The sequence below is a fragment of the Natator depressus genome, chromosome 1 (genome assembly GCF_965152275.1).
Source record: "Natator depressus isolate rNatDep1 chromosome 1, rNatDep2.hap1, whole genome shotgun sequence".
Lineage (NCBI taxonomy): Eukaryota > Metazoa > Chordata > Testudines > Cheloniidae > Natator > Natator depressus.
In genome coordinates, this window is record NC_134234.1 from 252,222,097 (window position 1) to 252,240,425 (window position 18,329).

General features: G+C 44.2%; 1 protein-coding gene across 2 annotated transcripts in view; it reads right to left on the minus strand.

The window, feature by feature from the left end:
• LARGE1 (LARGE xylosyl- and glucuronyltransferase 1) overlaps positions 1-18,329 on the minus strand; it is a 370,873-nt gene that overhangs the window by 179,504 nt on the left and 173,040 nt on the right. For both annotated transcript variants that reach the window (XM_074941326.1, XM_074941319.1), the window contains exon 4: positions 10,652-10,734. In XM_074941326.1, the coding sequence (XP_074797427.1) occupies positions 10,652-10,734 (83 nt within the window). The remainder of the gene's footprint in view (positions 1-10,651; positions 10,735-18,329) is intronic.

Below are 18,329 nucleotides of genomic sequence, written 5' to 3' on the forward strand. Positions count from 1 at the left end.
CATAGTAACATTAGCTGTCAGCAACACAGTTTGTTGTGCTTCAGACACAAACTTTCTGCATGTGGGGTTTGAGCCAACACTCACTGAAGTCAGTGGAGTCATTCAGTGGGGATGTGGATCACGCCACCCATTTGAGAAAGAGGTATAAAGACTACAATTAGCAGTAATAACATGTGGATGTACAAGATGGTGGAATAATTTCAGAGCTCTAACCTCACCCAATCTGAATTCAACATCATCAAACAAATTAAACTATAGTGGTCCCCAGTGTAGAGGAATTGAGAGTGTTGTAACCTTTAGCATGCCCTGGGGCAGGGAGAGAATGGAGAAGAAATTCAGTCATTTGCTAGCTGCTGAGTATCCCATTAGCAAACCAACATGGCAACAGTAACATGTCTAGGTCTGCTTCACTAACCAAGCACAAGAGGAGAGGATGACACCATGGGTCATCTAAATTCCCCAGTAAGAGAAAACAGGTAGTTTGCCAAGAAAATCTGAGAACAGAGATTAAGAAAAGCATTTCATTGGCAGAGAAAAAGCCAGGGGAAACAGTACAAAAGCAGTAAATTTGGGAACAGACAAAGCAATATGTCAAGGTGTGTTGGTAAGAGTGAAAATTCCATAGGCCCTTCTATCCAGAAGAAGTTGAGGTTGACCTCACTTTGGACATCTAATGTAATGTTTGCAGATATGTCCCAGTTGCTTTTGTTTTGTAGCCTTTCAGGGCCATTAATTCATATAACTCAAATTGGACTGGAAAAGGACTAAAACTGAGGGGAGAAAAAAGTTTCCCTTTATTTTAAACCATGAGCTAATAAAATAAAGTTATACCAAATACTAATAGATGAAATAAAGCAACAGAAAGGAAAACCATAATTCTTATATAAAGAAATTCATATGTTTAGTTTTCAGAGTAACAGCCGTGTTAGTCTGTATTCGTAAAAAGAAAAAAGAAAAGGAGTACTTGTGGCACCTTAGAGACTAACCAGTTTATTTGAGCATGAGCTTTCGTGAGCTACAGCTCACTTCATCGGATGCATAGCATATGCATGCTACAGCTCACTTCATCGGATGCATAGCATATGCATGCTACAGCTCACTTCATCGGATGCATAGCATATGCATGCATATGCTATGCATCCGATGAAGTGAGCTGTAGCTCACGAAAGCTCATGCTCAAATAAACTGGTTAGTCTCTAAGGTGCCACAAGTACTCCTTTTCTTTTTTCTTTTTTCATATGTTTAGTGGCATTTCATACTAATTCAATTGACCCAATGTGTATCAAACTTAAATAGAAGTATGTAGGTGACATTTTCTTTAGTTTTGCTCCTCCTGGGAAAAAAGGAGTAGCTGTACTACTCAAAAACCTCTTTCAAGATGTTAGATCATGGTGAAGATTCAGCTGGAGGGAAAGTATGTGTCAGAGGCAAAATAGGGACTTCACAATTATGTTCCGAATACAGATCCCAGTGACCTACTGACAGGTACAACTAAACGGTATACTGGCCAAGGTATGTCTTCGGTGAGGTGATTTAATTATGTAATCTATTAGGCCCGGATCTACTAATAGATTTAGGTATTGCAATGCCTCACTTTTAGGCACCTAGAAAAATCACAGGAACAACTTCCCCGGCTCTGTGGATTGCGCTGGAGATTAGGCAGAAGATAGGCATCCTGATGCTCACAGTGAGGCAGCCCCACGCATGCCCAGAAGCAGGAGGATAGGCAACTAGGGAACTTTTACTGCAATGCCATAGATGCCAGGTGAGTTTAGGCACTTACAGGATTCAGCAGCCAAGCAGGAGCTGTGCATATTGCAGTGCTACCTATAAATAAGACGTAGACACCTAAGATCCTTTGTATATAGGGGCCTGAGAGACTAGACCAAACTGTAAATAGTTCATAGCAATGACCAAACCCCACCAAGAATCCCTTAAGACCACAACAACTGAACTGTATCCAATAGATAATAATTGAGCCAGACTTAATAAGTAATAACCAACCCGAATGTAACAGAACTTTGCTGGAGGTCATTCCATCCAACTTTGAATCTAGTTTTTTTTTCCCCCAACGAGGGCATTAAACTACTGGATGTGGGGGTTTGTGTTGTGCGCACATGGATGTTTGTGGAAGGGAGCAGCATCCTGACTCACTCTGAACTTCTTCTGAAACTCTAAGGCCATTGATTTGGCATTACCTGGGGACAGGGCCTTTGACCAGATATGGTGGCTGGACCGTTTCAAGGGCTATAGCAGTGGTTCTCAAACTTTTGTACCGGTGACTCCTTTCACATAACAAGCCTCCAAGTGTGACCCCACTTATAAATTAAAACGCTTTTTTATATATTTAATGCCATTATAAATGCTGGACACAAAGCGGGATTTGGGATGGAGGCTGACAGCTTGCGACCCCCCATGTAATAACCTCCCGATCCCCTGAGGGGTCCCAACCCCCAGTTTGAGAACCCCTGGTCTATAGGCTATGGGTTTCTGTGGAGTGTTTGTGAAATGGGTTCATAAAGCTCTATGATAAACCAAACTCCACTGTAAGAGTCAATGGTTTGAACTCAGAATCCTTCTCATTATCAGAAGGCATGAAGCAGAGCTGTCCTCTTCCCCCTTTAGTATTTGCCAGTGTTATTGAACTACTAGCTGTAAAAATTGTGAACAACTCCACACAAGGTAAAATTTCATTAGACTCTGATGATGTTTTGATATACCTTTTGGAATCAATGAAATCTATTCCAACACTTAGACTGGTCTTTTTCCAATATGGAGAAACTTTGGGCAAAAAGTATACAAATCTGAAAGAGAGGGTTTCATCTCACTCAATGGAAAGAGGAATCAGCTGAGAGCTGGCCTTCACATACTTTTGGCAGTGTGTGGTTTGGAGGGATATTTGTGTGTGGGGAATGGGACGGGGGCATCCATCTGTCAAAATGAGGCTGATGTGGGGAGGACACTCACGGTGGGCAAGGACGGTGAAGAAGTTTAAGTGGCAGCTGAAAAGAGTGGAAGTTGGCGGTGAGATAGTTATGTGTATGGAAAAACTGGGAAAAATTGTACTCTAATTACAAAGTAATGTGCTTTTGGAAAGTTATTTTGTTATTTTTGTATGTCTGTCTTGTCTTTTAAAATTCAACTTGTCAGGGCAGGGACTGTCTTCTACTCCATGTTTCATGTATCTGGTTGGGGCCTTTAGGCACTACCAGATGCAAAATAAATAATAAGCTTAATTAAAGAGCCTGTCCCTCATTCTTGAGTCAGATTCAGGAGACAGCTTTCTTGGGAGCTGGTCCAAGTCTCTGGTCTGAATTCCCCCAGAAGCCAGGACCATCACAAACCCCACCACCTTCTGGTCCAAGTGCAAGGCACACTTCTTCAACCTGCCTTCACTCACTCACACACACACACACACACACACACACAGAGCAGCATGTACATTTCACAAAACAAAACAAAACTAAAATCCTACCCTACTCACACAATTGCCCCCCCCACCCCCAGGGGCCTGGCTGAGAGCAAGAATAAACATTTATTTATAATAATCGTATCACTTAATGAACTACTGGAAGGTGCTCAGATACTGCGATGATGAGGGAGCTATAAGAACCAGAATAAAATAGGACTAGAGAGGCCTTAAGCTATCCATGGATGAATATTCCTTATAATACATAACATCTGCAGAATTTAAATTTGTGGATTTGTGAACATGAAAATCTTTATTAAAACTTTAAAATATTTTCATGTAAACTAGGTTTTTATTGCACTGATCCTTGTCTTTTTTATTTTAAATATTATTTACTGTAAATGTAAAATATTTATATTGAAGTTATCATTTTGCCCAATGATCAGTTACTTTGCACTTTCTTTCCCAGTCCTTTCCTCCATTTAGTGATGGCTTTAGTGTTCTGCATGTTTCCTGCTGCTTTAGAAACCATAGGGACTTTCTATCTTATTTACCATTATTTAAAAAGAAAACAGCCCTCATTTGACTCCGGCCAGTTGGTAGAAAGATAGTAACATTATAAATAATCCTCACCATGAATAAGCTGGGACATCTATCTACTTTTTTAAAATTAATGCATGCTGCTGGCTGAGTCCGTTGTACTCAGAAGTGTGACTGGCATAAGGTTAGCAATATAGCATTTCCGAAAGGGTTTGTCTTGTTTAGTAAAAGTGGTCCAGTTTAGGTCTGGTTTAGCTAGCACACTAATTACACGTTTCCTAAATTTAACCTTTTTTTCCTAGATGAGATGCAGGGTGACAGCTTTAGCTTGATTTTTAGCTAGTGGAAACACACAAGTCATGACACTCAGATCCACTCTGCATAGAAACAACCCCTCTCATTAGGAGCCAAATTCTAAAACCTGCACAGAGAGGGGACAGGAAGGTCTGCAAGGCTCCCTTTCTCATCTTGCTGAACAAGCAAGCAGGGGATCTGGCCCCCTAAATATCAACTGAGGCTAGGGCTATCTAGGCAGAGACCCATGCCTTAGCAGCACTCCCTGGTCAGGGCACAGCTGGAGTAACTTTTTTGGGGTACAGGGGGAGGTAAAAGGAAACATTGGATATTTTCAGCTGAAAATTAGTTTAAACTTAAGCCACGGTTCATTACATTATACTCTGCATGTAAACAATGCTGTCTTGGAAATGAGCATACATTTTAAAGATTAGCTTGAGTGGAAAGAAAGGACCTTATGGTGAGTAGGAGCTATTAATCTGGAGAAATGTTCATACAGGTCTCCGTGGTGCATTATGCAGGTGGAATGGGAGGGGCGCAAGTGGTTGGTTCAGAGGGTGTGAGTACGATTTCATGTCAGCTGTAGTTTCAAAGGCTGACTTGGTTTGGAGATGTCTTCTTCCATTCCCATTTGTGCACAACACAATTCAGCATAGTCGACAGGCTTTTGGGAACGGGTGGGATCTGACTAGCAGCAGGCATTTCAAGTCAGAGATGAGTTGCATTGAAGGAGCTGTATGTGTGTGAAAGGTGGGATGGAGGCTTGCTTGCTTGCTCTACACCTGGCTTTAAACTAATGTTGTTATGCTGCACTTTTATGATCACTATGTTCACTCTCAAATATATTTGTAAAAGAGTGAAATGTACATGCATCCAAGCATGTTGTCAAAGACCTTTTTAGATTCTTCTGATCATTGATCTTCAGGCAGACGTGATCTAGCAGGCGCAAGATTTAACACTGCCAGCAATGAAGAAAAATTGAAGGATTGTGCCATGTAACCGAAGGAGTGTAGATTGCAAGAAAGTGCAGCTGTTTATAATGTGGGCCGACACTGTGCAGCTTCTCTCAGGCAGCTCTGCTAATGCACCTCAGCCTTGCCCTAGAACACCCCCGGAACACATCCTGTTGTCTGAGAGCTTGGCCTCTTCCAGGCAAACGCTCTTGTTGTCCCCCCTCCTCCTGCTGTATTTCATTTGGTGTTTGTTGTAAGAGCACTGATTTGATTGCAATGAGTTTGTCTGGCATTCATGCGGATGTCACACATGTTTTTATCAGAGTTTCATTGTAATTTAGTAATTAAAGGATGCTTCAGCTAGAGTGTCACTGTGTATTTTAATAAAAAAGAGGTCCCTAGACTGCCTTATACAGTCTGTGGCAATTTTCTGAGAAAAGGATGTCATGTCAGTCTAATCATCCTCCCTCCTGTGCATTAACATATTTATTATATCCCTACCTTTGAGCTGGAGTGCACTAAAGAAAGACAAAAGACAGCAGGCATGCTGGGTCATTAAGAATGTAGACAACAGGAGCTTCTAAAGATGGAGCATGCTATCCCCTCTCTCCTGCTTGAACATGCAGAAAATCTTGCATATTGAGCATGTTATCTCTCTGTGGGTCTTTCTCTGCCAGCTATTAAAACAGCAAGTTTGTGATTCCAGACATACCATACAGATCATGGGACACAAGCGAAGCTACTTATCCAGGCAGTTTGGAAACTATTTTTGTATTCAAGCACCAGGGAGTGGGAAGAGAAGGAGGTAGATGGTACAGTGATATTAGCGGATGTCTTCCTTATAGGAACACCTAGGTTCAAAACGGTACCTCATTCCCCAGTAAAAAGGAGCTGAATCAGAAAACATTCGTTCACGCCACAAAATCACAAGAGCTTTTAGCACAGTTTGATGTAATTGACACACTTTTCTCAGGGGCAACTCAGCAGAATTGGAGTAGCACGGAGTTTGCAGGCTATGAAAAACAGGCATTGACTGTGCTGCATGGGGGGAAGCTTCCGTCAGCCCTCAATCCTGACCTGCCGTGTTCCTACTCTCCCGCTGTGGTCATCTGAATTGCTAATTATGCCAGACTATATGGATGGTTTGTGATGTGGATAATTTTCTAATAGGGACTTGGTTGAGACCATCCAACTCATTTCATTTGTGATCTAAGTAGAGCGACCATATTTTCCCAAAGGGAAAATGGGACATCCAAGGGGCTGGCCCAAGCCACCCTACCACCCACCCATGCAGGGCCAGCCCAAGGCCCCCCTTTCCTCCCCATGTGCAGGGAGGCCCAAGTCCCCCTGCTGCCTGCCCATGTGGGGCCAGCCTGGCCCAAGCTACTTTCCTGAGCCCTTCCTCCCAGGTGGGGCTGGCGTTGCTGCCCCCCCAGCCCCACACGTTCCTCCACGCCCCACTAGGGGTCACACATCTATTGGCAAAAGTGGGCATTAATCCCATCTGCTTTTGGCAACTGATTATTACTTGGCAACAGCAAACAGGACAAATGCCCACTTCGGCCAAAAAAAAAGTCAGGACAGCCAGGACAGAACTTAAAAAAGGGACTGTCCTGGCCCAAATGGGATGTATGATCACCCTAGATCTAAGATAAATTTAGAAGTAATTTTCCCAAGGTGAAGGCACTAACCCAATCCATCAGACATTTTTAATGCATAAGATGATGAGAAAAATGTTTCTAGAGCACCTCTAAGTCCCATTTTCAAAAGTGACTTAGCAGTCTAGTTCCTACTGACTTTCAATAAGACTTAGGCTCCTAAGTGCCAGGTCACTTTTGAAAATGGGACTTAGGGTAAAATTTCAAAAGCACCCATGTTTCTAATACTGTAAAGTTGTGGCCTGCCTTAGAAACACATATAAACTGTCCCGTGCTGCAAATCTTATTCCCATAAATATTCTTGAACTACCTAGAATACTGTTAAAAGTAGTTCTTTACTAGATCTTTCATAAGCTAAATGCACCTCATATCTCATACAAAGACATGTCAAACACAGCAACCAATACATCCATGAACAATCATGCAAACACACATGTACTTATCTCTAAGTTAAGTAGCCCCACTTACTTTAGTGAAACTGTTCACATGATCAAAGTTGAGCACATGCATAAGTGTCTGAAGAACTGGGGCCATAAATTATAACATGAAAGCTATGAGAATGGGAATTGATGGTAACTAAACTAACCAGGATAGACAGTCAAAAAAACCCACTATTTCTAGATTAAATAATATGAGTGACATCTAATTTCTAAGTAGGAGTTACAAGTCAATACTGGATGGTAATTAAAACTTATGTACAGTAATAACTATACCCCATGGAGAACATTTAGCTGTAAAGGAGTTAATTTGAGAGTTCAAGATCTCTGTCATTCTTTGCATCTCAAACATCTTCTTAAACTTGTCAAGCTGTTTTTACTGGCGTTCCTTTCTGCAACAATTTCAATGTTCAATTTCATTTATAGCAGCAGGAAAATGTATCTATAATTGCTAACTTGCTTTTACTTTCCAGTGATCCTAGAAATAGAGAACTAAGGGAGGAAACAGTAAATCCCTTGCCCCTCGTTGTCTGTAAAAACAACAACAACAAAATTATTTCTAAAGTTCCCTATATGTCAGTGCAAAACAAACAAACAATAGGAGAATGGGGTCATTCTTTCCTCTTTATGTTCTCTCCAAAAGCTTAGGGAACAGGCAGTTTTTAATCTTAGAATCATAGGACTGGAAGGGACCTCAAGAGGTCATCTAGTCCAGTCCCCTGCCCTCATGGCAGTATTATCTAGACCATTCCTGACAGGTGTTTGTCTAACCTGCTTTTAAAAATCTCCAATGATGGAGATTCCACAATCTCCCTAGGCAATTTATTCCCGTGCTTAACCACCCTGACAGTTAGGAAGCTTTTCCTAATGTCCAACCTAAACCTCCCTTGCTGCAGTTTAAACCCATTGTTTCTTGTCCTATCCTCAGAGGTTAAGAAGAACATTTTTTCTCCTTCCTCCTTGTAACAACCTTTTATGTACTTGATAACTTATCATTCCCCTCTCCGTCCCCCGTCCCCCCACCAATCTCTTTTCCAGACTAAGAAAAAATTGGGTTTGTTTTCTTCCTCGATAGGTCATGGTTTCTAGACCTTTAATAATTTGTTGCTCTTCTCTGGACTTTCTCCAGTGTGTCCACATCCTTCCTCAAATGTGGCACCCAGAAATGGACACAATATTCCAGTTGAGGCCTAATCAGCACGGAGCAGAGTGGAAGAATTACTTCTCAACAACACTCCTGCTAATACACCCCAGAATGATGTTTGCTTTTTTTGCAACAGCGTTACACTGTTGACTCATCTTTAGCTTCTGGTCCACTATGACCCCCAGATCCCTTTCCACAGTACTCCTTAAAATCAATAACAGACAATAGTTAAGCTGTTGCAAACCTCTGTGTAGACACACACATTTCAGTTTAATAGTTTAGCTTGAACCTGTTCCTAATCAACTTAAGTTAAACTGAAATAAGCCTGACTTAAAGTGAAATAGTGTCAATACAGCTTTTTCACCAGTTTAAATTTAAGGTCACACCCTAAGTTAAACCAGTTCAACTATGTGTATAGATAAGCCCGGGATTCTTCTACTACTGTCACTGTAAGGGAATGTTTACACTGTAATTGGGAGGTGTCACTGCAGCACACATAGACATACCCGAGCTAGCTGTGATCTAGCTAACTCAAATCTAGCTCAGGCAATAAAAACAGTGAAGTCTCAGAAGCTCAGAGAGCTACAGGGGCTAGCTCTCCCCACCTGGGACCCTGGGTACATACTAGAGCAGCTGGTGTCCATGATCTAACATTTAATCTATCTTAGACCAAAGCTGACTCTAGTATTTCTACATGTGCTGCAATCAAACCCCCAGCTGCAGTGCAGACATACCCTTAGGGTCACATTTTGATACCCTTGTTCACATTGAGTATTCCACAAATGGTCTCACTGGACATGATCCTCTATTGCCTTGCACTTTGTGCAGTCATTTACAGCTGTACTAAGTAGGGCTCACACCTCCCTTCTGATTTAGGAGTATTTTACATTCACTTTACACTGGTAATAAGTGACTACACAAGCTGCAAGGCAGCGAAGAATCATGCCTACTGGCTTCAATGGGACCACTCCTGGTGCCAGGTGTAACACTGACCATGAGTAAGGGCAAAGTATTCATTCTTAGCACATTTTGATAACCTACTTAGTCTGATTTAGGTTGATCATCTCTCTCCACCCTTTCCACCCCTTCCCCTCCCCACCCCCAGGAAAACATTTCACTACATGTACACTTACAGCGGTTTGTAGAGTACAGGCATTACAGGCTTAGCTACACTCCACAGCCAACGGCAAGCTGCATTCACACTTGATACTGTGATGTGTAGCAATATGCCACAGTGAAAGGCTCTGGCAGCGGAGAGGCAGTGGGGAAAGACTTTCATCATGGTGAGGAGGAAGCAGGACACTACACTGCTAAAAATAGCAGTGTAGACGTGGGAGGCACAGCTTGGGCATGTGGAGAGTCACGCAGGGTATAGACCCTGGGGAGGTTCAGGCTTGTAGGGCACTCTACTCGTCTAAGCTATGCCTCCCCATCTACACTGCTATTATACCCTGGCTAGCTGAGGCATGCAGCATCTGTACTCTACACACCATTCTGAGCGTAGACACACCTTTTTGTTGTCCCTCACCAAGATGACCAGTGAACATAAGATGAGTACACACCATTACGCACAATGCCAATATTCTAGGAGTGCCATTTCTTTTGGCGACTGGACATTTCTTCTTCAGTCTCAAACACGGTCACCCTCTACTAGCTCTAACTGCACTTGATGTGCTAAGGCTGGATTGTGAATACCATGTGCTCACTGAAGACACAGGAGTGCACAATCTAGACCTTGGTGAGTATATTGTGTACGGTAACAGGTCTACTTTGTAAAAATATGGTGTGAACTATAGGCTGGGGCAACATAATCACCATGTTTGTATATAAATCTACACCTGTGCCATAAACTATTAGACCTAGGCCTAATGAGTATTATATTGTTATTTTACATCACTCAAGTGTGCTAGGCATTTTATAGTACAGATAGACAGACAAAGTCCCTATGCTCCCATAATGTATTGGGTGTAACTGACTGGACCACTGATCCATGAGCCCACTACAGAAGTCTGCATGAAGGAGGAGTTGTAAACTACTCCTGGAACAGTGGGGGGTAGATGTAAATCCCAACCTCTCTTGCTTCCAAACAAACAGGATTACTTGCTGTAGCCTGGCAAGGAGAGCTGATCTCCCCCGAAGGGAGAGTTTAGAAAGAGCAAGTGCTTATTTTGTTGGACTCAGACACACAACATACAAGAAGAGAAAGCCACTTTTACCTGTGAAATAAGACTGATTTGACAAGCGTGACAACATCCCGACTGGCGTTGTACCCAGCACAAACAATGGCGACGTGGATCGTCTGAGGGAGAAAAGGAAACAAAAGGAACAAAAATAAAGCCTTTTTTGTGTTTTATCATTCATGAAAGAAAAAACACACATGACAGGGCTATATTTATTGCGGCAATTGTCAGAGATCAGAGTGGGTGGTCTGCAGCTGTTTGCAGCCCACTTGAGGCAGTTTTGTTAAAAACATTTTAATTGAGTTATAACACCATCATCATTCCAAAGTCATTACTGTTGCTAAATTACATTTGATGTAGAAAAGACACTGTATTTATCAACTGTGTGAGTATTTTATATTTGTGTGTGTATGTATTCCATATAGATCTGTAATTTCTGTGTATACTATTCAAAGTATGCAAATATGTAGAGACATTTTAAACACTATTTTATCTACTGTACTGAGATTTACAAATGTATGTATGTTTGTTATAAGCAGACAAGTTCAGGAATTTTACATCATCTAAAAGCTAAATATGGTTATTTAGCTTTTAATCTGAGGGGGAGCAAGGATGGAGGAAGACACAAAAATAGTTTTACCACTTCTCCCCCACGCTCCTTTGAATCTGAGGCAGAGATTTGGCAAGTTCTTCTTATAGGCTCAAGGAGGGGTAGGGAAAGGTAAAAAAGTGCTACTGGTCCCCAGCAATAATTATTAACTAACTTGATATTTACCCTGCTCTGAATGGTTCACAGTAAATAATTGCCATTGCTTTGGGAAATAGAAAATTAACCTTTACAGATTTTGATTTGAACATCCCCACTCTTCCTTTTTTTCTTTTAAATGAACAAAGAGGGCTCACCACGCTGACAGAACAAAGCTCTGAAACTGGACATAGCTGTAAAGGTGTAGGGATGCCTAGCTGGTTTCCATTTGAAGCTTGGCTAGCTAGTTTCTCACTCAGACAGCTCTCACTTTCTGGAGGGAGTCCACTATGCAGAGAACAAATAGGAATTCTCAGTCCTCACCTAGTCAACAGTCCCCAAAAGTGGACTACAACACAGGCTGGAAAGATCTGTAGGTTTTGAGAGACATGTATTATCCATACAACCAGAATCTGGAGTGGTGGGTGGCAGGAAGAAGAGCTGCACCATGTGTTAGGTATCAGTAGGGCTATGATTTTGTCACAAGGTCACATAAATGATTGAGTAGAGTTTGTGAAATCTTAGAAATGGTGGTAAAACATATTTGGTTAGCATCCCTCAGGTTTGACCCATCTGCCCCTCTGTCTCCATCTACATGGGATAGATGGGCAAACCTGATGGGTGCTGTGTCCCCATGTACCAGGTTGCAACGCTCACATGAGGGAGCGGGGCCCAACTCCATGGGACAGGAGCCACTGCTCTAGGGTGAGTGCAGGGTGGGCTCGCTCTCCTCTCTCACCTTTCAGCCACCGTACCCCACTATATTATTGTGTATGTTGATGTAGCAAAAACTACCTGTGACCTTTCTGTGACTTATTTTTCCCTGGGAAATTTACTAAAAAAAATTTCTTGACAAAATTGTAGCTTTAGGTATCAGTCACATTAGATGTATTGCAAGAAACTTTGGGAGCAACACTGTGAGGTATTCAATGCTATAAACTCACACTGAAGTCAGTGGAGTTGAGGCCATTCAGCACTTAGCAAGATCAGACCCCGCGTCTGATATAACAAAACAAGATAGGTTGCTAGAGTAAGAGCAGTTTAACCTAAAACTGCTGCATCCATAGACTTGGATTCCGGTATATTTCTGATTGCACTATGCTTGGTTAATCTCCCATCTGGGTGTCTCCCAATTTATCTACGGCTTCATGGAAATCTAAGCCCTTACTGTCAATTAAAGTCATGTTAGCAGACCGGTTTTATACACAGCTTAAATTCTACTTTCTTCGGGTGATTGTAGACTAGGTACAATCATTCTGAAGCCATGTTATAGACTGGGCTTAGACACAATATTGCTTACAAGCAGAGTTTTGCCTGGTCTGTCCTGACCAGAAAAATCAGATTCTAAACTACGTTAGCATGAGCCTGTCCTGTCTCTAACCTCCCTTTTTTAAGCAAGTTGGTTGAGAAGTTACCAAAAATTTCTCTCTCGTGCCATCTGTCAGCTGCCGATGTCCTAGATCCCTCTCAGTCAGGCTTCAGGCCAGAGCACAATAGAGAGATGGTACTTGTTGCTCTGTTGAATTACTTGCCCCGGCCCAGAGGCAAGGGAAACATATCCATATGACTCCTGCTGGACCTCTTTGCAGCACTTGATACTACTGATCACCAGATGCTCCTTTCCTGCCTCCAAGATGCTATGGGAATGAACAAAAATGCCCTGGAATATTTCAGAGGGTTATTATGGATAGCTGGTTCCCCATCTTCCAAAGCCTTCATCTGCAGTGTGCTGCAAGGCTTAGTCCAATCCCCCATATTATTCAACATTTGTACAAAGCCACTGGGAAAGCTGGTGAGACAAGATGGGCTGCAGCATCAGCAATACACAGGCACCAACCCGTTCTATATCTCCTTTCGCTCAAAGGCAAAGAGTGCCATCTCCCAGCTTTCTTTATGCCTACCCAAATTCAGAACCTGGATGAGGAGCAGTTTAAATCCAGGCACGACTGAGCGATGCTGGAAGGAAGAGGTAAGCACTTCAGAAAACTTGCCTCCTCTGTAATTCCTCACTATCAAGGACATCTCCCTCTGACTACTAAATTGGTCAGCAGCCATAGATTCTTTTGAAATTCCTCGATGTTCCTGGATACCCACTTCCATCTGCAACTGGCTAGAAGATTCTATCTATCCTATCAGACCCAGACCTGACCACACTGACTCACACATTGTGACCTCCAGGACAATGGTCTTCAAGACTGTGTACTCAGGACCAAGTCACTTGTCTAACACAAGACACTGAAGATGACTTCAAGAAGGACAAAACAGTTGGTGCTGTCCTGATGGGACTTGTCAGCTGCATATGACACCGTATGGCATGTGGGGCTGTGGCAGGGTTCTTCCCCACTCTGAACTCTGGGGTGCAGATGTGGGGACCCACATGAAAAGACCCCCTAAGCTTATTTCTACCAGCTTAGGTTAAAACTTCCCCAAGCACAAATTTTTTTCTTGTGTCTTGGGTCCGGTATGCTGCCACCACCAAGCGATTTTAAAAAAGAATCAGGGAAGAGACCACTTGGAGACTTCTTCCCCCAAAATATCCCCCCAAGCCTTACACCCCCTTTCCTGGGGAGGCTTGAGAATAAACAAGATGAGCACAGACCAGCCTTGGATTTTTAGGACCCTAAAAACCCAAACAGATTCTTAAAAAACAGAACTTTATTAGAAGAACAAAACAAAGATAAAAGAACAACTCTAAGATTAGAATGGAAGATAATCTCAGAGGCAGTCAGATTCAAAATATAGAGAATTCTTCTAGGCAAGACCTTAAGTTACAAAAAGAAGCAAAAAACCCAGGAATACACATTCCCTCCAGCACAGCGAATTTCACAAGCCAAAAACAAAAGAAAATCCAACACATTTTCTAGCTAAATTACTTAGCCCTGGTCTACACTAGGACTTTAGGTCGAATTTAGCAGCGTTAAATCGATGTAAACCTGCACCCGTCCACACGATGAAGCCCTTTATTTCGACTTAAAAGGCTCTTAAAATCGATTTCCGTACTCCACCCCTGACAAGTGGATTAGCGCTTAAATCGGCCTTGCCGGCTCGAATTTGGGGTACTGTGGACACAATTCGACGGTATTGGCCTCCGGGAGCTATCCCAGAGTGCTCCACTGTGACCGCTCTGGACAGCACTCTCAACTCAGATGCACTGGCCAGGTAGATAGGAAAAGAACTGCGAACTTTTGAATCTCATTTCCTATTTGGCCAGCGTGGCAAGCTGCAGGTGACCATGCAGAGCTCATCAGCAGAGGTGACCATGATGGAGTCCCAGAATCGCAAAAGAGCTCCAGCATGGACTGAACGCGAGGTACGGGATCTGATCGCTGTATGGGGAGAGGAATCCGTGCTATCAGAACTCCATTCCAGTTTTCGAAATGCCAAAACCTTTGTCAAAATCTCCCAGAGCATGAAGGACAGAGGCCATAACAGGGACCCGAAACAGTGCCGCGTGAAACTGAAGGAGCTGAGGCAAGCCTACCAGAAAACCAGAGAGGCGAACGGCCGCTCCGGGTCAGAGCCCCAAACATGCCGCTTCTATGATGAGCTGCATGCCATTTTAGGGGGTTCAGCCACCACTACTCCAGCCGTGTTGTTTGACTCCTTCAATGGAGATGGAGGCAACACGGAAGCAGGTTTTGGGGACGAAGAAGATGATGATGATGAGGTTGTAGATAGCTCACAGCAAGCAAGCGGAGAAACCGGTTTTCCCGACAGCCAGGAATGGTTTCTCACCCTGGACCTGGAGCCAGTACCCCCCGAACCCACCCAAGGCTGCCTCCTGGACCCGGCAGGCGGAGAAGGGACCTCCAGTGAGTGTACCTTTTAAAATACTATACATGGTTTAAAAGCAAGCATGTGAAAGGATTACTTTGCCCTGGCATTCGTGGCTCTCCTGGATGTACTCTCAAAGCCTTTGCAAAAGGTTTCTGGGGAGGGCAGCCTTATTGTGTCCTTCATGGTAGGACACTTTACCACTCCAGGCCAGTAACACGTACTCGGGAATCATTGTACAACAAAGCATTGCAGTGTATGTTTGCTGGCGTTCAAAAAACATCCGTTCTTTCTCTCTCTGTGTTATCCTCAGGAGAGTGAGATATAATTCATGGTCACCTGGTTGAAATAGGGTGCTTTTCTTCAGGGGACACTCCGAGGAGCCCGTTCCTGCTGGGCTGTTTGCCTGCGGCTGAACAGAAATGTTCCCCCGCTGTTAGCCACGGGGAGGGGGGAGGGTTGAGGGGGTAGCCACGCGGTGGGGGGAGGCAAAATGCAACCTTGTAACAAAAGCACATGTGCTATGTATGTAATGTTAACAGCAAGGTTTACCCTGAAAGAGTGTAGCCACTTTTTATAAAATGTGTCTTTTTAAATACCGCTGTCCCTTTTTTTTTCTCCACCAGCTGCATGTGTTTCAATGATCACAGGATCTTCTCCTTCCCAGAGGCTAGTGAAGATTAGAAAGAGGAAAAAAAAGCACTTGTGATGAAATGTTCTCTGAGCTCATGCTGTCCTCCCACACTGACAGAGCACAGACGAATGCGTGGAGGCAAATAATGTCAGAGTGCAGGAAAGCACAAAATGACTGGGAGGAGAGGTGGCGGGCTGAAGAGAGTAAGTGGCGGGCTGAAGACAGGGCTGAAGCTCAAATGTGGCGGCAGCGTGATGAGAGGAGGCAGGATTCAATGCTGAGGCTGCTGGAGGACCAAACCAGTGTGCTCCAGCGTATGGTTGAGTTGCAGCAAAGGCAGCCGGAGCACAGACTGCCACTACAGCCCCTGTGTAACCAACCGCCCTCCTCCCCAAGTTCCATAGCCTCCACACCCAGATGCCCAAGAACGCGGTGGGGGGGCCACCGGCCAACCAGCCACTCCGCCACAGAGGATTGCCCAAAAAAAAGAAGGCTGGCATTCAATAAATTTTAAAGTTGTAAACTTTTAAAGTGCTGTGTGGCATTTTCCTTCCCTCCTCCACCACCCCTCCTGGGCTACCTTGGTAGTCGTCCCCCTATTTGTGTGATGAATGAATAAAGAATGCATGAATGTGAAGCAACAATGACTTTATTGCCTCTGCAAGCAATGATTAAAGGGAGGAGGGGAGGGTGGTTAGCTTGCAGGGAAGTAGAGTGAACCAAGGGGCGGTGGGTTTCATCAAGGAGAAACAAAGAGAACTTTCACACCATAGCCTGGCCAGTCATGAAACTGGTTTTCAAAGCTTCTCTGATGCATACCGCGCCCTCCTGTGGTCTTCTAACCGCCCTGGTGTCTGGCTGCGCGTAACCAGCAGCCAGGCGATTTGCCTCAACCTCCCACCCCGCCATAAACGTCTCCCCCTTACTCTCACAGATATTGTGGAGCACACAGCAAGCAGTAATAACAGTGGGAATATTGGTTTCGCTGAGGTCTAAGCGAGTCAGTAAACTGCGCCAGCGCGCCTTTAAACGTCCAAATGCACATTCTACCACCATTCTGCACTTCCTCAGCCTGTAGTTGAACAGCTCCTGACTACTGTCCAAGCTGCCTGTGTACGGCTTCATGAGCCATGGCATTAAGGGGTAGGCTGGGTCCCCAAGGATAACTATAGGCATTTCAACATCACCAACAGTTATTTTCTGGTCTGGGAATAAAGTCCCTTCCTGCAGCTTTTGAAACAGACCAGAGTTCCTGAAGATGTGAGCGTCATGTACCCTTCCCGGCCATCCCACGTTGATGTTGGTGAAACTTCCCTTGTGATCCACCAGAGCTTGCAGCACCATTGAAAAGTACCCCTTGCGGTTTATGTACTCGCCGGCTTGGTGCTCCGGTGCCAAGATAGGGATATGGGTTCCGTCTATGGCCCCACCACAGTTAGGGAATCCCATTGCAGCAAAGCCATCCACTATGACCTGCACATTTCCCAGGGTCACTACCCTTGATATCAGCAGATCTTTGATTGTGTGGGCAACTTGCATCACAGCAGCCCCAACAGTAGATTTGCCCACTCCAAATTGATTCCCAACTGACCTGTAGCTGTCTGGCGTTGCAAGCTTCCACAGGGCTATCGCCACTCGCTTCTCAACTGTGAGGGCTGCTCTCATCTTGGTATTCATGCGCTTCAGGGCAGGGGAAAGCAAGTCAAAGTTCCATGAAAGTGCCCTTACGCATGTGAAAGTTTCGCAGCCACTGGGAATCGTCCCAGATCTGCAACACTATGCGGTCCCACCAGTCTGTGCTTGTTTCCCGAGCCCAGAATCGGCGTTCCACAGCATGAACCTGCCCCATTAGCACCATTATGCATGCATTGGCAGGGCCCATGCTTTCAGAGAAATCTGCGTCCATGTCCTGATCACTCACATGACCGCGCTGATGTCGCCTCCTCGCCCGGTATCGCTCTGCCAGATTCCGGTGCTGCATATACTGCTGGATAATGCGTGTGGTGTTTAATGTGCTCCTAATTGCCAAAGTGAGCTGAGCGGCCTCCATGCTTGCCTTGGTATGGCGTCCGCACAGAAAAAAGGCGCGGAACAATTGTCTGCCGTTGCTCTGACGGAGGGAGGGGCGACTGACAACACGGCTTACAGGGTTGGCTTCAGGGAGCTAAAATCAACAAAGGGAGTGGCTTTACATCAAGGAGTATTTCAGGCAGGACTTCACGGAGGATTCCAATAAGAAATGGTGCACCTAAGTTATTGTTCTTATTGGAACAAGGAGGTTAGCCTGGCCTCTGATTGATACATGGCTAGATTCACCTCGCTGCACCTTCTCTGTGAGTGACTGCAGTGTGACCTAGAGGAATGAGTCCCCTAGACAGGGGAGAGGGGGAAGCAAATGAGTACAAAACAAATCTGGTCTATTTCTTGTTTTGATCCACTCCATCTATCTTTTACATCTTTGGCTGGCAGCAGACGGTGCAGAAGGACTGCATGCCATCCACATCTCATGGCTGCTCGGCAGAAGATGGTACAGTACGACTGCTAGCCATCCTCATCTCTTG